Genomic DNA, 21,507 nt, shown 5'->3' with positions numbered 1-21,507 from the left:
CTACACTAACAGTTCCCACCAGCCTTTTGTGGCTACTCTTTGAAATGGGGCTAGTCCTGGTTCAGATTTCCTCTCTGAATCAATGTGTGAAGTACACATCCAATTTTGTAGAGGGTAAAATTGCATATTTAATTTTTTTTGTCTGAATGGTTTGATGAGATGATTTTATTTGAATATATTGCAAGCAAAAGACAAGAGTGTGAAGTTATAAGAACACCTCTTCTAGCTAGGGAATAGTGACGCCCACGGTGGGCAGGTAATCAAGATAATGCCCCATAGAAATGCCCGAAACCTGGTCCATCAGTGGATTCAGGATTCTGTCAGTTTGACAGCACTATCACAAGCCTACTTGGGAACATGTCCTCAAAGGATAAACCTTGTACTTACACACACGCACCATTCTTCCTAGTTGCCAGGAGGAGACCAACTTTGGCCAATACATACTCCTAAGACCATAGTATTCTTTATTGCTTTCACAGGCTCAAAGCAATGAAGCAGGCTGACTTAACTCCCCTGAAACCATGAACCCAAATAAGCATTCCCCCCCCCCCCCGTAAGATGCATTTCTCTTGAGTGTTTGTCCTAAATGCCAAAGACTAACACTTCGATAATCTTTGACAATTTATTTTCTTTAAAATGCTGATCATCAGCAGGTTGCTGTGCCGTGCTTCCGGCCTCCAATGGTGTGCTCTTTATCTTTCCTTGAAATTCATAGGTGGAAGGAGGCGTTTTGAGCTGTGTGGCACTGGATGCAGGGAACGGTGAGTGGATGTTAGTGACTGCCAGGCAACATCGAATCCAGGGTCTGACTCAGTGGTTAAAAATGCTTGTGGTGCAACAGCGAGAATCAAAGTTCTTGTCCTCAGAAATCCAAATTTATAGCCGGTCGGAGTGGTAGCCCAACTGTTGTTTTAGCCTCAGAAGAAGGAGCAGGAGGTCCCCAAAGCAAGCTGGCTCGAAAGAGAGCTCTGGTTCTGCCTGAGAAACCCACCTCAATGAGTCAGGTAGAACAGCTATAGGAAGTGACTCCGAACAGTATCAGCCTCAGACCTCCACGTGCAGGAGCACACCCATCTACATATGCAGGTACACACACACACACACACACACACACACACACACACACACACACACACACACACACACTGAAAACAGGAATAAAAAAATTCAGCATGCCCAGAATTATTCTTCACCCTCCACTTAGTGTTTAAGGTGGCATGGAGTGTCTTCTAGCTTTTGAGACCTGGAATAGATGTGAAGAGTTTAAGATGCAAAGATGGAACTAGATGAGGGCAAGCTGGAAGCTGCTGGCCTCTCTCCTCTTTTGTTCTCTCTTGGCTGTTGGAACAGACACTGATGGGCAGTTGCTGGAGTGGACAGCGTTGTCAAGTGGCCTGATCAGGTTCCCCAGCCTCCAGGTCACTGGGCAGGACGGCGCCTGGCTGGAGCCTCTGTTCCTCTCATCTGACCTTGTGAGTTATGACAAGTGGAGCTGCACTTGTGCCTGCACTGGGAGCCTCTGTTGGGTGTCTGTGATGTGCTGCACACTGGCCTCAGCCAACTAGACAAACTAGAGACAGACGAGCTCATGAGTGACGTCCCCCTTCTCGTAGCTTTCCTTCTCTTTTTTCAGAGACTCAGGTATCAGTGTTCCTCAGTGTGGGTGGGTGGATGAGCTGCTTGTATGAAAATGGAAACTATTCACTTGTGAAATAAAGTTACGTTGACCATTATGATTGATCTAAGTTCCTGGACAAGCTGCTGGAGATATTAGGTATTAGTCGGTAACAAAATAATTAAAAAAAAAAAATCTCAGTGGCTTAGCAGCAAGTTGACAACATTATTTTCACAGCAGACTCACTTTGCGCGCGCGCGCACACACACACACACACACACACACACACACACACCACATTTCTTTTACAATTATAAATACAGTTTGTTGCAACACAACAAGAAGAGATGGTGCGGTGAGCACACTTTGTTGCTGGTGCGTGGTCCTGCCTCTCTATAGCTCCCTCTCACTTTCCCTCCTCTGAAGCATCTATGGGTGTCCTGCCTTATCTTTTTTCCTGTGCTCATTTAATTATGCCCACGCACCATTACATACAGATCCCATACCTTCTTCCTTAGCACATCTTAATTAAAGTAGACTAAGGTTGCATAGCATTCTTATTGTTTGTATCATTCAGTAACATTAACTGAGATCCTACAAGGACATTTTCTGTAACACTGTTACAGTAACACTGTTACATTTTCTGTAACACTGGCCTTTCCTTTTTCACAACTGCATAATGTTCCATGGCGTGGCATATAACCATTTTCCAACCAACTTCTTAGCAAAATGTATTCTCTGGGCTTCTTTTATACATAATTGTTGTGGGAAATATATAAAAAAGAAACCTGCCAACTCTCAGTGGGGGGGGGGGGCAGGCCACATTCCCACCACCACCGCCAACTCTCTGGAGCTAGCCCCCACTCCAAGTGATCTCACTCACTCAGTCTCTCAGCCCACCAACTTTCTAGCCCTGTAAGGCCACAGGGCTCCCACTGGGCCATCTCTAGGACGGGGGCTTCGAGTTCCTCTTGCTTCCACACAATGCCCCATGCACCCCTGATTAGTCATCTCAACACCTAATTACCTAGTAGAATCAAGACTCTTAATGCTTAATGATCCAATCAGATTTATATTACAATAAGATCACAATTTACAAGATGCCAATACAATAATTTCAGAGCCAATTAATAATGATAAAAGCTTTAACCCAATTATTCTAACCTTGTGAAAATCTTAGCTACTTGAAGCTGTTTAAAACCACACGGGATCAGGATCTTCTTCCTGTCCATATGCCTCCATATTGGCTCCTCTTCCTCCTCCTCCTCCTTCTTCCCCCTCCCCCTCCTACTCCTCAAGACCTCTCTATCCATCCCCCCCCCAAGCTCTTCGCTCGGCCTCCCTTTTCCTGTCCAATCACAAGCCTCCCACTGTCCTAATGTGATTGGACAAGGAAAATCCTGCAACACACTATGATCAATGCCTGCCCATCTGTTCTTTTGTTGTGGTTGGTTTTGATTTTGTTCGTTTGGTTTTAGTTTTGGTTGTCAATATTTTCACAGATGTAAGATAAGCACCCAAGAATAGATTATAAATATATATGTGATTTGTGTATATACCATTATAATACTTTCTAAAAAGGCTTTGCATTTTTATTTGGATAAGATCTGTGAGGACACATTCCTTACTGCATCTTTTTATAGAAATATCTTGCCAAATGATAGATACACATTGAGAACATGTTGCTTTAGCCTAGTGGCTCTCAATTTTCCTAATGTTGCAATCTGTTAATATAGTTTCTCATAAAATTATTTTTGTTGCTACTTCATAACTGTAATTTTGCTAAATTTTATAAATTATAATGCAGACATCTGTGCTTTCTAATGGTTTTAGGTGACCCCTGTAAAAGGGCCCCAGGGGTCTCAATCCACAGGTTGAGTATAACTGCTCTAAACACTAGGTTATTAGCCATGTTTTAGAGGTCGAAGACACATTCTCAGAACTAACTCTCTCTCTCTCTCCTTTTCCCTCTCCCTCTCTCTCAACAAAATAGGGCACATAGACCATGAAGTAAAGTCAAGTATGCTATATACCGTCATCAAATATTAAAAATATAATTTTGTATAGAAATGTATGTGTCTCTATAACACAATAACTATCCACGTGTAGTTGCAGGCCTGATATTCACCATAAATTCCCAGCAAGGCTGACTCTAATTCATACTTTAAGATACATGTACCAACTGTAACATTTTGTAGTCGGTCATGTACATCCATAATTAAAGACCTCATCTGAGATAGTAATGAAAATAAGATGTCATATTTGTTATGCTCTCTTCAGTTGCTTCCCGTCTGGTAGTTGGTCACAAGGCTAAGTAACTCAGCTGGGGTCGGTCATATCTGCCATTCTCGAAGACCCCAGCTGTGGAAGAAAGGACCAGTGGTCTGCTTTTCCTAGGACAGGCTCCCTACCTCTTCCATTGCCCTGTGATATGGCTTCAACCTGTCATGGCTGGGCGTGGAGGTCTCACTATCCTTCATGCTGCCAGGGAGGTAGCATGTGTCTCGGAGAGACTCTCCAATGCTGTGCAGTTCTGAAGAGGGCTGGAGAGCTGATTGCCTCCATTATGAAGGGAGGAGAATGGCTAACATTCTAACAGGGCATGTCAGTCTTGCTTTATCCTGGGCTGAGGCCCCCAAGGATGAGCTGCGCGTGCTCCGTGGTATGCTCCGTGGTATGCTCAGTGGGTGTGCTCAATGGGCCCTCTCTCTACCACCTGTGATCTTCAGGTAGCTTCTCTAAGAAAGGGGTCATTCATCCAGCAGACCTTTTCTGCAGTGGTCACTCTTCCCAGGGGACCTTTTTTTATTTTCCCAGCCTATTCAGTCTTTATTCTCATCCCTCCTTGGTTCCCCTATTCAAGCATAGAAGCTGTTCTCCTGAGGCTGTTTGGCCTTGACCTCTCTGTGCTCAGGGCAGCCAGTCTACCTGAGTCTGGGTCTTTTTGACTCCCCAGGTCACAAGTTGGCCTAGCCTGTTGGGTTGTATAAATGACCCGTGCATTAAAGATGACCCTTAGCTGAAACAATGACTGGGCCATGTCAGGGCAGGGAAATTGTGTAAGTGACACACACTTCCCAGCCTACAGGGTGACTATAGACCCTTTCCTTTCTAGAAAGTGCCACCAGCCAGGGTACAGACTGGGACGAATACTTGGCCTCAGGCAATGCTGGAGCCCAGGGAAAACTTTCCTTGCGTGTGTGTTTTCTCACAGAATTGTAAAGGCCAGCGGCTCTCAGTGCCAGGGGCTGCGGGGTTTGTGTGTTTCTGGACTATTCATTAGTGATTACATACCCCCCGAACACCTGCAAGACTGATTCATAAAGCCAGCATTCATGGGCTTTGGCAAGGGTTTCATGGGAACTGCAGGGTGCGGGGTACAGTCATTGTATCTGCAGATAAAACACATTCTCTTACCAAGGAGGCCTCTGAAAATAGGAGCAGGCTGCAATTCCAGTTCCACACCACGGGGTATTAAGAAGAAAAGTGTTACTTCACCTCGGCTCTTTAGAAAGCCGGTGCGCTGTGCGACTGTGGCATTCCTGGGCAAGGTTTCTTTCAAGACCCTCTCTGGGTAAGAAGAGAAGAGCAGTGGGCACTGTGTGCATTGTGACAGGGGACTGCCAGGCAGACAGGGCAGTGGAGCATGTTCCCCTGCAAGTCACACTGATTTACCTCGGGACAACAGGAAGCATGGAGTCTGGGTGGCCTGCTGTGTAACTCTGGGTGACAGGCTGCTGCTGCCGGGTATAAAAACGGTGCCATAATTAATCCAAAAAGGTGGGGAATAATAAAAATAACACACACACACACACACACACACACACACCACACCACACCACACCACACCACACCACACCACACCACACACACCCCCATCTTTATACAAAGTACAGAAGCAATCTTTTACAAGAGTCATTTGTACCTTTGATTTTCTTTTGCACGAGTTCTATAAAGGAAAGAGGTGCAGGACAGAGAGGCTGCAGAGATGGTAGGGGTATCCTGGCTGAGCCTGCTGTGTGGTCAGCAGCTCTTGGCGACCATTCTGTGGAACTGAGACCCTGAGCCTTGTCTAAGCATCTGAAAACACAGGCTCCCAGAAACAGGAGCACATTTGCCTCTGTAGCAACTTCAAGTTTGCTTCGCCTCATTCTTGGACCTGTCTGGGTGATTTGGTAGGGTTTTTGTTTCTGTTCTGTTCTGTTCTGTTCTCTCTCTCTCTCTCTCTCTCTCTCTCTCTCTCTCCCCGCCTCTTTTTCTCTCTTTCTTTCTTGTGTGTTACATGTTGGTAATGTATGCCTGTGTGGTATACATATGTGATCGTGGTATGTATGTGTGTGTGTGTGTGTGTGTGTGTGTGTGTGTGTGTGTGTGTGTGTATGTGCATGTGTATCCACGCATACAGTATGTAGTATGCATTTTTATGTGATGTGTCTGTGTGGTTCCTGTGCCCATGTGTGGTATGTGTTGTGTGTGCATGTTCAGTGTATGATGTGGTGTTGTGTGTTGTATACATTTGTTTATGTTGTGTTTGTGTGGCTCGTGTGTATGTGTGCATGCCTGCACCCATGTATGTGTGAATGAGGCAGGGACAGAGAGGGCACCATAATTGCCCTCTGTTTCACCAGTGTAGACAACCTATAATGTTAAAGGAAACTCTTGAAGTGTCCAGCTCTTTGGGGCATGGAGTGTGTTCACCTCCCTACTTATACACACGCATCATCACACACTGAGACTGGGAAGGACTTTTCATAGCCTCTCTCTCTCTCTCTCTCTCTCTCTCTCTCTCTCTCTCTCTCTCTCCCTCTCTCCCCCTATGACTCATAAGTGTGAGGTAGGGTCCCTTGTTACTTTCCCATGATCACATGGAGAACAAGAGTCTGTGGTTACATCAAAAATATGAATTTTGTGCCTCTTGTGATCGAGTTCACTAGTAAGAGTGAGCAAAAATCAAACAGTTACAACTGTGAATGGATCACCAGGGATTTGACCTGTGTCATTGCCCTGAAGAGAAGAGATGCTGAGGACCTAGGCAAATGTGACACCCGTGGCCAAGGATGTACAGCTGAGGGTGATGTGGCAGCGATGGGACCATGGGATCATAGTGGTCACCCTGTTCTGCTGGGGACTGGAAGGGGACAGTGGCTACGATGTGGAATTTGAAGACCAAAGTTTTGGGTTTGAGTCATGACTCAGTCACACAGTGCAATGTTATCTCAGACCCAGACTTTTCAACCTCTGTGCATTCTCAGAGTGGAAAGAACTTTCTCATCTTCCAAAGTTGCGACACTAGCTTCTCATATCAGAGGGCTATTACAAGTATTACTTAAACACATTAGCGCAACAAGGCACTTTTAACAGTTCCCAGCTATATAGACGTTAACTGTCCACAGTTGATTTGTGTAGGTCACTGGCCACTGATGGAGAATTGTGTACATCATCCATGTGACTTCTCCTCCTGGTAACTCTGCTCCTTGTTTAGCAATCACAGTGCTCATGGCAGGCCCAATAATGTGCAAGCCTCGACCCTTTAACACTTACAACAGCTCCTCACTTTACAATGGAGGACACTGAGATCAAAGACAGTGATTAGCTTAAGGTCACACCACTAAAAAAGGTCTAGACTCTAACTCAGATGGACTGCAACGGCTGTGCCTTCAGAATCCACAAGCTAGCCTACTCCCGAAGAGTTAAAAGTGTCCACTAGGTTTGTGTTTTCTCCTTCTGTAGTGTTCTTGGTGCCCTGAGTCTTGAAAAAAACTGGTATATGTGTATGGTGTATATATGTGCGCACTCATGTGTGTGTGTGTGTGTGTGAGTGTGTGTGTGTGTGTGTGTGTGTGTGTGTGTGTGTGTGTGTGTGTGTAGGCCAGAGGTTGGCTGGGTATCTGCCTCAATCACTCTTTACCTTATCTTTCAATAGAGAGTCTCTCCTTGGACCCAGAGGTCACTGATTGCCTAGGATTTCTGGCCAGTAAACTGAGGGAACCTATCTATCTCTACCAGACTCCTCAAGCATTGAGGTTACAACACATCTGGCTTTTACATGAGCCCTGGGGATCTGAACTTAGGTCCTCATGCTTCTGTGGCAGGTGCTTTGTCCACTGAGCCAGCTCCTCAACCTCTCTGATGAATACTTTTGAAACAGTGCTATGGGTAAATGCTGACAATGAGATTCATGAGTGCAGAGTGACTGTATGGGGCCGTCCAGGCTGCAGGTAGACAAGATTCACTTGGGATTTATCCCAACCTGAGTCCAGGGCCTGGTGTGGCCCTTATGGCCCCATGGCTGCTCAAAAGTTCAGTCTTCCAATCAGAAAAATGGAAGTAACAAAGCCTTCCTTGAGGAGCCTTTTCCATGTTCAAGTGACAACTGTTGAGGACCAGAAGCATCCTCTATTACTATTAGCAGTGGCCAGCTCCTCGAAGAAGCCAATGGATTATTGGCTAATGAAGTAGACATTGATAACCCAAACAGAGAGTTCCGTTAACTAACCCATGGCAACAGACACAGAAACACATGCATGATTGCAGCCAGCCATTATTTAAATCACGCATTCTATGCAAAATGTCCATCAGATCCGGGATTCACCCTTTGCAGTCTGTTTCCTGTGGATGGCTTGTTCAGCCTCCTCCTGGCTGTGTGTGGAGATACAGGGCTTGAAAGGAGCAACTGTGTGAAGGGAGAGATACCCTACGCTGCTCCTGCCATTGCCTGCTAACTCCAGGCTGGATCCAGCCGGTCCAGCATACCCGGTCAACCTCACCGTTGTAAGAACAGGAAAGGTTGTCGGTTACCTAATAATGATGAAAGTCTGGATAATTTGGGCAGGATAAAGAGCTTGCTCTCTTCTGGCTGATCTGCTTCATTATCTGGTTAAATTAGGTTATAAAACCTTTTTTGTCAGGGTCTCTAATGATCTGGAAAAGCAGGTAACTGTGCCTTTTTAAGAGCTCTTCGCCTTGAATTATTCATCAGCCCAGCCCTGGTGCCCTGGGAAGACTCCCAATTCTTCACCTGCCTTGTTGTGCAGAGCTTTGGAGTTTGACTCTCAGGATGGTCTATTCACAGCTTCCCACAGATGCCAAATACTCAAACCATCTCTGTGTTTTTGTTTTTCCTTCTACAAACAGGAGAGAACCAAGTTGGAGCCATGGGGGATGACGGTGCCTGACTTGGAAGATGGGTAACAGATTTCCCTGGGAGACACAAACAAACACGCGCATAACTACAATAGCAAGCAAGGGGCCCTTTTAGAGGCAACACATTAAAATGCAAGGCAGGGTTTCTTAATTCTAGTGTAAAAGGAGGGAGGGGGACAGAACAGAAAGCCTCCCAAAGGAGCTTAGCAGGTGAAAACCACACACACATACAAAATGGTTCTCTCAGCTCCTTGTTTCTGTGTTTCCCACGTCAAGTGGATCTGCGTGAGAAAAATACAGGGCACTTCCCAGCCACAGGTCAACTCCTTCCTGGCCATTCTGGAGAAAACATGGTCTCTCCCCACTTATATTTATTTTTATTTAATGTGCATGGGTGTTTTCGCTGCATAGATGGATGCACACCATGTGCATGCAATGCTCCAGAAAGTCAGAAGAGGGCATCCGATCCTCCTCTAGAACAGAAGTGTTAACTCGCTGTCATGTGGGCCCTGGGAACTATACTCTGGTCCTCCGAGTGAGCAGCAACCGCTTGCTCTTCTGAGCCATCTCTTCAGCCCTGCGGTTACCATTTCTTCAGAATAGACTTGAACCCAGGCATGGCACTGGGAGCTTTGCCTTCACTTGGCACCTCTGAGCACACTGTGGGTGATGTCAGCCTCTGGTCACAGCTAAAGCGGCTGAAGCTACAGGGAGGGTGTGCAGTAATGGCGACTTGGTTCCTGTGTTTTGTATATCTGGTTTCTGCCAGGCTCCTTTCCATGTCCCCCTTACATAGAACTCTTGTAATTTAAAAGGGAACCGTAAGCGAGCCTACACACAGGTGACTGTGGAATACACCCCAACTCAGACACAAACCCTTTTTGAGACCTTCTCTGGTTTTCCCATCCAGAATGGCCCTACCCTCCATCTGGTGCCACTGCTCTGAACTCACCAAGCAACAAAAGAGTTTCTTCGCCTATATTTCATTTCCAGGGACTTCTTGGAAGGCAAGGCTTTGTACACATTACCTACTTCATGTTCCCATGCAAACTGTCACAGTGACTAAGGCAGGGGAGCAAGGTATTTTTCAATGTTTGCTTATCCTTCACAAAAGGAGAAAACCATCTGCCTATCATCTGTCTGAGCTGCTGTGATCCAAGTAACGACTGAGCAGTTGGGTGGCAACCAGTAGGTGGTCATAGGGAAATTCACGAATGAACTAAGTCCTTAATGGTGGGAAAAGACAAAACTTGGCAGGATCTGCCCTTGCTTGGTGGAGTCTGATTGGCAGAGCCATTGTTCCATTCTCCTTCTGTCCAAGACCAAGGTGAAGACCCTGTAATATCGTGACTCAAAGCTACACCATGCCCATTTTTTCTTTTTAAATATTTGGTAATTTTGGAAAAAGGCAAGGCTCATTAATTTATTAGTGCTTTTATTATTTTCATTAATTTTAGGTTTAAGTGGTATCATGTAAATGAGGGAATCAAGCACTAGCTATACACTCCAAGTTATCTCCACGTCACTGGCTAGATTTCACTTCCTGAAGTCCTACAAACTCTCTAAACATCTATACCAAAATGAGGACCAGGAGATCAAACACATGAATCTCTGTGTGTGGGCTTTTATATCCAAACCACAATGGGTACACATTCTGAGGTCTGGGCTATGCAATTTGGTTTAGCAGGCTAGCGTTTTCTCAGGACTCAAGTCGTCCCCAAACTCCACCTTCAAAAAGCAGATTTGTTTTTTGGTACTCAATACTGCCTCTCCATGGTTTAGGAAAAAATTGGCTTTAAAACGGTGATTTCAATGGAGTCATCTCAGTGCTGGAGATATCCCCTGAGGCCTGGGTCCCATTCCCACAGCCTCCATTTGGTTTGGAATATAAAGTTCCTGGTATAGAGCTGGAAAGGCAGGTCAGGTAGGTAAGAGTGTCTTACCGTGCAGGCACGAAGACCACGAGTGCGAATATCCAACATCAATGTTAAAATCTGTGTGTGGATATGCATGTCTGTACCCTAGTACTGCAGGCTGGGGGTAGATCAGACAAACACTGAGAGCCTGACTGGCCAGTCTGCCCAGCTGAAATGGTTGAACTTTTAGTTCGATGACAGAGCAATAAGGTGGAGAGCCATAAAGGAGGACATTCAAGCTTAGTCCCCTGGTTGCTGTGTCTGAGTGCATGCTCATAAATGTGCACATTCATGTAGATGTAACACACACACACACACACACACACACACACACACACACACACACAGATACTCCTTAAAAAAAATAAAAAGTTGAAGCTGAGACTTTCTTCCAATCTTCCCATGGTCTCAATGTATAACCTTGGCTTCCAGGATTTCCCAGTGACTCCCAGGAGATGTTAGCTTCACCTGCCCAGGTAGCAGTTCTGGAGCCTCGTGGAAAAAGAAGAACAAAGGAAAGGGAAGCAGAGGCATCAGAAAATATGCAGAACTGAAGCCCATTGTTGCCCAAACCCAGCAAAGTGGGGAGGGGAAATATTTTCATTTCTGCAAAGGCCATATGTGAGTGCCTGCAGGGAAGTCGTACCCACAGCCTCGTGACTGAACCAATAACTCATATCTGATTCAGAAGCCGACTTTGTTGAATCAATGTGCTACAGCTGTTCTCAGTCTACATTCAGCCTTCCCCAATGGGACCGATTGTAGTCACATGTCTCATTTATAGATCTCATGTGCAGGGGCCTGGAGACCTAAATTAAAACCTTGTGCATGTTACTTTGGTGAATTCAACACCAAAGCATTTTGGCTCCTCTGAATAGGCCATTCTCGATATAGAGAGGCTCTGGAATACAATGGACAGGATGCATCTTTTGGACTTAGCCTTTCTCCCTGGGGGAGGGCATTTGACATAAAACTAATAATGGAATATATTCTAATAGTACGTTGGGCTGTGGCCAGGATGGGTCTGGGGTTGCATGGATAAAGGAGAGGAGGGACACGAGATGGGGCAGGACTGAGGAACTAAAGTATTGTTCCTCAGAGAACTGGGCCGGGGGTTGGAATGAAAGACCCCACCATAAGGCTTAGCAAGCTAGCTGCAGTAACGCCATTTTGCAAGGCATGAAAAAGTACCAGAGCTGAGTTCTCAAAAGTTACAAGGAAGTTCAGTTAAAGATTAACAGTTAAAAATCAAGGCTGAATAATACTAGGACAAGGGCCAAGAACCGATGGTGCCCACCTGGGCCCCGGCTCAAGGCCAAGAACCGGTGGTACCCACCTGGGCCCCGGCTCAGGGCCAAGAACAGATGGTACCCAGATAAGGCGGAACCAGCAACAGTTTCTGAAAAAGTCCCACCTCAGTTTCAGGTTCCCCAAATGACCAGGAAATACCCCCAGCCTTGATTTGAACTAACCACTCAGCTCGCTTCTCGCTTCTGTACCCGCGCTTTTTGCTCCCCAGCCCTATAAAAAGGGTAAGAACTCCACACTCGGCGCGCCAGTCCTCCGACAGACTGAGTCGCCCGGGTACCCGTGTTCCCAATAAAGCCTCATGCTGATTACATCCGAATCGTGGTCTCGCTGATCCTTGGGAGGGTCTCCTCAGATTGATTGACCACCCACCTCGGAGGTCTTTCATTTGGAGGCCCCAGCGAGATAAGGACCAATGCGCCTACTGCAAAGAAAAGGGACACTGGGCTAAGGACTGCCCAAAGAAGCCACGAGGGCCCCGAGGACCGAGGCCCCAGACCTCCCTCCTGACCTTAGGTGACTAGGGAGGTCAGGGTCAGGAGCCCCCCCCTGAACCCAGGATAACCCTCAAAGTCGGGGGGCAACCCGTCACCTTCCTGGTAGATACTGGGGCCCAACACTCCGTGCTGACCCAAAATCCTGGACCCCTAAGTGACAAGTCTGCCTGGGTCCAAGGGGCTACTGGAGGAAAGCGGTATCGCTGGACCACGGATCGCAAAGTACATCTAGCTACCGGTAAGGTCACCCACTCTTTCCTCCATGTACCAGACTGCCCCTATCCTCTGCTAGGAAGAGACTTGCTGACTAAACTCAAAGCCCAGATCCACTTCGAGGGATCAGGAGCTCAGGTTGTGGGACCAATGGGACAGCCCCTGCAAGTGCTGACCCTAAACATAGAGGATGAGTATCGGCTACATGAGACCTCAACAGAGCCGGATGTTTCTCTAGGGTCCACCTGGCTTTCTGATTTTCCCCAGGCCTGGGCGGAAACCGGGGGCATGGGACTGGCAGTTCGCCAAGCGCCTCTGATTATACCTCTAAAGGCAACCTCCACCCCTGTGTCCATAAAACAATACCCCATGTCGCAAGAAGCCAGACTGGGGATCAAGCCCCACATACAGAGGCTGTTGGACCAGGGAATATTGGTACCCTGCCAGTCCCCCTGGAATACACCCCTGCTACCCGTTAAGAAACCAGGGACTAATGATTACAGGCCTGTCCAGGATCTGAGAGAAGTTAACAAGCGGGTAGAAGACATCCACCCCACCGTGCCCAACCCTTACAACCTCTTAAGTGGGCTCCCACCGTCCCACCAGTGGTACACTGTGCTTGATTTAAAGGATGCCTTTTTCTGCCTGAGACTCCACCCCACCAGTCAGCCTCTCTTCGCCTTTGAGTGGAGAGATCCAGGGATGGGAATCTCAGGACAATTGACCTGGACCAGACTCCCACAGGGTTTCAAAAACAGTCCCACCCTGTTTGATGAGGCACTGCACAGAGACCTAGCAGACTTCCGGATCCAGCACCCAGACTTGATCCTGCTACAGTACGTGGATGACATACTACTGGCCGCCACTTCTGAGCTCGACTGCCAACAAGGTACTCGGGCCCTGTTACTAACCCTAGGAAACCTCGGGTATCGGGCCTCGGCCAAGAAAGCCCAACTTTGCCAGAAGCAGGTCAAGTATCTGGGGTATCTTCTAAAAGAGGGTCAGAGATGGCTGACTGAGGCCAGAAAAGAGACTGTGATGGGGCAGCCTACTCCGAAGACCCCTCGACAACTAAGGGAGTTCCTAGGGACGGCAGGCTTCTGTCGCCTCTGGATCCCTGGGTTTGCGGAAATGGCAGCCCCCTTGTATCCTCTTACCAAAACGGGGACTCTGTTTAATTGGGGCCCAGACCAGCAAAAGGCCTATCAAGAAATCAAACAGGCCCTTCTAACTGCCCCCGCCCTGGGATTGCCAGATTTGACTAAGCCCTTTGAACTCTTTGTCGACGAGAAGCAGGGCTACGCCAAAGGCGTCCTAACGCAAAAACTGGGACCTTGGCGTCGGCCTGTGGCCTACCTGTCCAAGAAGCTAGACCCAGTGGCAGCTGGGTGGCCCCCTTGCCTACGGATGGTAGCAGCCATTGCCGTTCTGACAAAAGATGCAGGCAAGCTAACTATGGGACAGCCGCTAGTCATCCTGGCCCCCCATGCAGTAGAGGCACTGGTCAAGCAACCCCCTGACCGCTGGCTATCCAATGCCCGCATGACCCACTACCAGGCAATGCTCCTAGACACTGACCGAGTTCAGTTCGGACCAGTGGTGGCCCTCAATCCTGCCACCTTGCTCCCTCTACCGGAGAAAGGAGCCCCCCATGATTGCCTCGAGATCTTGGCTGAAACGCATGGAACCAGACCGGACCTCACCGACCAGCCCATCCCAGACGCCGACCACACCTGGTATACCGATGGGAGCAGCTTTTTGCAAGAAGGACAGCGAAAAGCTGGGGCAGCAGTGACGACAGAGACCGAGGTAATCTGGGCGAGGGCCCTGCCAGCTGGAACGTCAGCCCAGCGAGCCGAACTGATCGCACTCACCCAAGCCCTGAAAATGGCAGAAGGTAAGAAGCTAAATGTTTACACTGATAGCCGCTATGCCTTCGCTACGGCCCATGTTCATGGGGAAATATATAGGAGACGGGGGTTGCTGACCTCAGAAGGCAAGGAAATCAAGAACAAAAGCGAGATCCTAGCCTTGCTGAAAGCCCTCTTTTTGCCAAAGAGACTCAGTATAATTCACTGCCCCGGGCATCAAAAGGGAAACAGTGCTGAAGCCAGGGGCAACCGTATGGCAGACCAAGCGGCCCGAGAGGCAGCCATAAGGACATCTCCAGAAACTTCCACCCTCCTCATAGAGGACTCGACCCCGTATACGCCCTCCCATTTCCACTACACTGAAACAGATCTAAAGAGATTACGAGAACTGGGAGCCACCTATAATCAGATAAAAGGATATTGGGTCCTACAAGGCAAGCCGGTAATGCCCGATCAGTTTGTGTTTGAACTATTAGACTCCTTACACAGGCTCACTCACCTCAGCCCTCAAAAGATGAAGGCACTCCTTGACAGAGAAGAAAGCCCCTACTACATGTTAAACAGAGACAGAACTCTCCAGTATGTGGCAGAATCATGCACAGCTTGTGCTCAAGTGAATGCTAGTAAAGCCAAGATCGGGGCAGGGGTACGAGTACGCGGACATCGACCAGGTACCCATTGGGAAATTGACTTTACTGAAGTTAAGCCAGGACTGTACGGGTACAAATACCTCCTAGTGTTCGTGGACACCTTCTCTGGCTGGGTAGAAGCCTTCCCAACTAAACGTGAAACCGCCAAGGTGGTAACCAAGAAGCTATTAGAAGAAATATTCCCAAGATTCGGGATGCCACAGGTACTGGGTTCTGACAATGGGCCTGCCTTCGTCTCCCAGGTAAGTCATTCGGTGGCCGATTTACTGGGGATTGATTGGAAGTTACATTGTGCTTATAGACCCCAGAGTTCAGGTCAGGTAGAGAGAATGAATAGAACCATCAAGGAGACTTTAACCAAATTAACGCTTGCAGCTGGCACTAGAGACTGGGTACTCCTACTCCCCCTGGCCCTCTACCGAGCCCGGAATACTCCGGGCCCCCATGGACTTACTCCGTATGAAATCCTGTATGGGGCACCCCCGCCCCTCGTCAATTTTCATGAGCCTGAAATGTCAAAGTTAACTAATAGTCCCTCTCTCCAAGCTCACTTACAGGCCCTCCAAGCAGTACAACGAGAGGTCTGGAAGCCACTGGCCGCTGCTTATCAGGACCAGCTGGATCAGCCAGTGATACCACACCCCTTCCGTGTCGGTGACGCCGTGTGGGTACGCCGGCACCAGACTAAGAACTTAGAACCCCGCTGGAAAGGACCCTACACCGTCCTGCTGACCACCCCCACCGCTCTCAAAGTAGACGGCATCTCCGCGTGGATACACGCCGCTCACGTAAAGGCGGCGACAACTCCTCCAGCCGGAACAGCATGGAAGGTCCAGCGTTCTCAAAACCCCTTAAAGATAAGATTAACCCGTGGGGCCCCCTAATAGTTATGGGGATCTTGGTGAGGGCAGGAGCCTCGGTACAACGTGACAGCCCTCACCAGATCTTCAATGTTACTTGGAGAGTTACCAACCTAATGACAGGACAAACAGCTAACGCCACCTCCCTCCTGGGGACGATGACAGACACCTTCCCTAAACTATATTTTGACCTGTGTGATTTAGTAGGAGACTACTGGGATGACCCAGAACCCGATATTGGGGATGGTTGCCGCACTCCCGGGGGAAGAAGAAGGACAAGACTGTATGACTTCTATGTTTGCCCCGGTCATACTGTACCAATAGGGTGTGGAGGGCCGGGAGAGGGCTACTGTGGCAAATGGGGATGTGAGACCACTGGACAGGCATACTGGAAGCCATCATCATCATGGGACCTAATTTCCCTTAAGCGAGGAAACACTCCTAAGGATCAGGGCCCCTGTTATGATTCCTCGGTCTCCAGTGGCGTCCAGGGTGCCACACCGGGGGGTCGATGCAACCCCCTGGTCTTAGAATTCACTGACGCGGGTAAAAAGGCCAGCTGGGATGCCCCCAAAGTTTGGGGACTGAGACTCTATCGATCCACAGGGGCCGACCCGGTGACCCGGTTCTCTTTGACCCGCCAGGTCCTCAATGTAGGACCCCGCGTCCCCATTGGGCCTAATCCCGTGATCACTGACCAGCTACCCCCATCCCAACCCGTGCAGATCATGCTCCCCAGGCCTCCTCATCCTCCTCCTTCAGGCACGGTCTCTATGGTACCTGGGGCTCCCCCGCCTTCTCAACAACCTGGGACGGGAGACAGGCTGCTAAATCTGGTAGAAGGAGCCTACCAAGCACTCAACCTCACCAGTCCTGACAAAACCCAAGAGTGCTGGTTGTGTCTGGTATCGGGACCCCCCTACTACGAAGGGGTTGCCGTCCTAGGTACCTACTCCAACCATACCTCTGCCCCAGCTAACTGCTCCGTGGCCTCCCAACACAAGCTGACCCTGTCCGAAGTGACCGGACAGGGACTCTGCGTAGGAGCAGTTCCCAAAACCCATCAGGCCCTGTGTAATACCACCCAGAAGACGAGCGACGGGTCCTACTATCTGGCTGCTCCCGCCGGGACCATCTGGGCTTGCAACACCGGGCTCACTCCCTGCCTATCTACTACTGTACTCAACCTCACCACCGATTACTGTGTCCTGGTTGAGCTCTGGCCAAAGGTGACCTACCACTCCCCTGGTTATGTTTATGGCCAGTTTGAGAGAAAAACCAAATATAGAAGGGAGCCGGTGTCATTAACTCTGGCCCTGCTGTTGGGAGGACTTACTATGGGCGGCATAGCTGCAGGAGTAGGAACAGGGACTACAGCCCTAGTGGCCACCAAACAATTCGAGCAGCTCCAGGCAGCCATACATACAGACCTTGGGGCCTTAGAAAAATCAGTCAGTGCCCTAGAAAAGTCTCTGACCTCGTTGTCTGAGGTGGTCCTACAGAACCGGAGAGGATTAGATCTGCTGTTCCTAAAAGAAGGAGGATTATGTGCTGCCCTAAAAGAAGAATGCTGTTTCTACGCGGACCACACTGGCGTAGTAAGGGATAGCATGGCTAAGCTAAGAGAGAGACTAAACCAGAGACAAAAATTGTTCGAATCAGGACAAGGGTGGTTTGAGGGACTGTTTAACAGGTCCCCATGGTTCACGACCCTGATATCCACCATTATGGGCCCTCTGATAGTACTTTTATTAATCCTACTCTTCGGACCCTGTATTCTCAACCGCTTGGTCCAGTTTGTAAAAGACAGAATTTCGGTGGTGCAGGCCCTGGTTCTGACTCAACAGTATCACCAACTCAAATCAATAGATCCAGAAGCAGTGGAATCACGTGAATAAAAGATTTTATTCAGTTTCCAGAAAGAGGGGGGAATGAAAGACCCCACCATAAGGCTTAGCAAGCTAGCTGCAGTAACGCCATTTTGCAAGGCATGAAAAAGTACCAGAGCTGAGTTCTCAAAAGTTACAAGGAAGTTCAGTTAAAGATTAACAGTTAAAAATCAAGGCTGAATAATACTAGGACAAGGGCCAAGAACCGATGGTGCCCACCTGGGCCCCGGCTCAAGGCCAAGAACCGGTGGTACCCACCTGGGCCCCGGCTCAGGGCCAAGAACAGATGGTACCCAGATAAGGCGGAACCAGCAACAGTTTCTGAAAAAGTCCCACCTCAGTTTCAGGTTCCCCAAATGACCAGGAAATACCCCCAGCCTTGATTTGAACTAACCACTCAGCTCGCTTCTCGCTTCTGTACCCGCGCTTTTTGCTCCCCAGCCCTATAAAAAGGGTAAGAACTCCACACTCGGCGCGCCAGTCCTCCGACAGACTGAGTCGCCCGGGTACCCGTGTTCCCAATAAAGCCTCATGCTGATTACATCCGAATCGTGGTCTCGCTGATCCTTGGGAGGGTCTCCTCAGATTGATTGACCACCCACCTCGGAGGTCTTTCAGGGGGTGGGGTTGGGGCTGGACAACAGAACTTATTTTCAAAGTATCTTTTCCAAGGGACCAAGACCCAGAGATGAGAAACCTCTTGACCAATGTTACCTCAGGGTGTAGTAGAGATAGGACTAAGAACTCCATCTGCATTGTCGCTCAACTGCTCTGTCAAAAATTGCCTTCAAGTTACTATGGCGACCTTAGGAAGACCTAGAGGGGGAATATAAATGCTGTATACTGGCTTCCAGAGTTTTGTGAGCTCTTTAACCTGAGACAACTTTCAGGGTCACGGGTCAAGGGAATTCTTTCTGTTTGTCCCAGGTCAGACATATTCTAGTCAGACTTTGTGTAATGATGGCGTGAGAGCGTGCTACGCTCTCTGGTCGAGTCAACTGGACAAGCCGAAAGGCTTAAAAGTCACTCATGAGGCAAAAGAGTTTCAAGGAAGCTCTCCTCCTGGAGGCTAGTGTTCTCTACCCATACATTAATTTTTCATTCCCGAGTTCCAGTACCACGCTAGTCTAGAGTATGGATCCACGTGCTCTCTTTCAGTATTTCTCTATAAGTGCTCTGACATGTCTAAAGCCTTCCGCCAGTGTTCCAACGGTCCAAGGGCGTCCTTGACCAAGATCTAGGGTTTAGAATTCAGCAAGATTGTAAAAGCTAAGTCACTCCCTTACACAGGAATTTACCATCACTTAGGAAGAAGGAAGTTTCAGAACAAAGGAGAAACCAGAATAGATACTATAGCAGAGTTACACCCATACACAAGTATTTACAATGGCCTAAGGGGAAGGTGGACTATACAAGAGACTAAAATAGGAACTGTGGCAAGGACTCGAAGCCCTTGACCCTGGCTTCTAAGATTAGTGAATTTTAGGTGGAGCCCTTGTTGATCCCAGCTGTTATCAATGTATTCTATCCTGGGTGGTTCCCGTTAGACCTTTTGGGTTTGCATTCCTCTGTTTTATGTAAGATTCCAGTTACCTCAATTGTACCTTGCGAATATGTCACCCAACTTCCTTATTGTCCTCTGCATAAAAAGTCTGATGCTCGAGTTGTAAAATTACATTCAGATTCCACACAAACTCTCCTGCGTGTGTGTCTGTCTGTCATCATCCACGCTTTGCCCACCCGCGTCGAGAGACCCCGTTCCACGCAGACATAGGGACCCAAAAGGTCTGCGGCAAGAGCGGAAGCAGATTTGAGAGATATTTTATAGAGAGGATGCGCAGGAAGGATGAGATGCCAGGGAAGAGGAAAAGGATAGCCAGGAAGCACGGATTCCTTCTAGAAACATTTTCCTGGTCAGTGTTCAGTGTTTGTCTCAAGTACTTCCTTTTCTCCCCCTGTCTCTCGTTCCTTCTGATGCACTAGGGTGAAACCCACGGAAGGCAGATACAACTGCCACAGAGCTTAAGAGGAAAAACTGAGGTTTGAATGGCTTCGACTAACTACAGACATGTGTACACACCTTGCGTGTCTAGTCTCCGCCTCTGTGGGGAGTCAGAGTAGGGAGGAGACACAGAATGGCATGCAAGCCATTGTGGTCCTCTGTGAGGAAACTGAGGAAGGATCTGGAACATTGAGCAAGAGAAATGGCTGAAGAAGCTTCCAGAAGAAGAGACTTTATTATTTTTTAAAATTATTTTTATTATTTTCTTATGGGTGTTTTACCTGTATGTATGTCTGGTACCCAGAGAGGCCATAAGACAGTGTTGAATCATGTAGTATTAAAATTACAGATGGTTGGAAACTGCCACACGAGTGTTGAGAACCGAACCTAGTCTACTCAATAAGCAACCAGTGCTCTTAACTACTGAGCCATCTCTTTAGTCCTGGTCCAGAAGGAACTTGTAAGCTGGTTTAAGCTGGTCTTTAGGAGAATGGATGGGAGAATTAGCAAGTCAGGGCGAGAAGACAACAAACACAAGGCCACATTGGAAAGGTATCGTATGTTTTGTGTTTTTATCCAGTTGCAGTAACATATATCTAGAGAGTGGGATGTAAGGGGCCACCAGGAGAAAATCAATTGGACAGGAGGTTTGTGGTCAAGCTAGAAAGCCATGCTGAGCCCAAACTTAATCCTTGAGGTAATGGGATGGAAGTGGGGTGATTTTTATGACATAATAAACCAAGGAATAACATGCTCAGGTGAGCATCTTATGAAGCCACTGCCAGCCTAGACAAGAGTCATTAAAGAAGAGGACAGGCCTGAGACATGGAGATGAGAGACATTTGTCATAGCATAGATGGGGGATGATCTAGAGGTGGGAGATGATTTAGAGGGACAAGCAACAAGACCCGTGACAGACTTGGTTTCAGAAAAGAGAGCAAGACTGAGTTGGAAGAGGGTTCATCTCATTGGCTGAAAGCCACCATCTAGCTTGCGTGCTGTGTAGCGATTCTTTACCATCCCCACTACTCATTTTTAATGATTTATTTAATTACTTATTTATTTACTTATTTATTTGTACACACATACACACACACACACACACACACACACACGTGCACACCTAGACAATTTTTAGGAATGCATTCTTTTCTTCTGTCTGTAGTACCAGGGATTAAACTCAGGACCCCAAGCTTGGTGTCAGATTCATTTACTCACTGAGCCATCTTTCTGGCCCCTTTCTTGCTATTGAAGTATCTCTAATTGTGCTGTTTGGGAGATAAAAGTATGTATAAGCCAAGTAGGATAATACCAAAGAAAAGTTCTAAGCTGTTTTTATTTCCCTAGCTACAGCCACTCTCATCCTATGTGACTGGAAATAATTCCTTAAACATGCATTTTGAAGGTTGTTATTCTATACCCAAGTTCTGAGCCAGATTCAAAGGCATGATCCAGGGGACCATGAGTGTGCTAAGCATCCAGAGATGGGGATGTCAGGAGGGTTGGGACAGCAGAATGACTTCATAGAGGAGGCAGCAGCTAG

General features: G+C 47.9%; 1 protein-coding gene and 1 long non-coding RNA gene across 4 annotated transcripts; both read left to right on the top strand.

Moving 5' to 3' along the window:
* The first annotated feature begins 4,865 nt into the window (after window positions 1–4,865).
* On the top strand, window positions 4,866–12,115 carry Gm36227. Of its 3 annotated transcripts, none has more exons than XR_003948133.1 (3): window positions 4,866–5,189; window positions 8,750–8,802; window positions 11,107–12,115. It is a non-coding gene; the product is annotated as a predicted gene, 36227 (long non-coding RNA). The 3 variants fall into 3 exon arrangements; XR_870666.2 differs by having other exon boundaries at window positions 9,669–12,115; XR_870665.2 differs by having other exon boundaries at window positions 8,750–12,115.
* Window positions 12,116–13,127: 1,012 nt separating this feature from the next.
* Window positions 13,128–18,041, top strand: Gm40514 (predicted gene, 40514). Its single transcript, XM_017313711.2, has 2 exons — window positions 13,128–15,967; window positions 17,719–18,041. The coding sequence occupies exons 1-2, from the start codon at window positions 13,395–13,397 to the stop codon at window positions 17,969–17,971; spliced, it is 2,826 nt and encodes a 941-aa protein (XP_017169200.2). The 5' UTR covers window positions 13,128–13,394; the 3' UTR covers window positions 17,972–18,041.
* Window positions 18,042–21,507: the final 3,466 nt, after the last annotated feature.

The sequence above is a fragment of the Mus musculus genome, chromosome 9 (assembly GCF_000001635.26).
Source record: "Mus musculus strain C57BL/6J chromosome 9, GRCm38.p6 C57BL/6J".
NCBI lineage: Eukaryota > Metazoa > Chordata > Mammalia > Rodentia > Muridae > Mus > Mus musculus.
The sequence above is the reverse complement of the archived record's forward strand: the minus strand, read 5'-3'. Positions and strand labels throughout refer to the sequence as shown.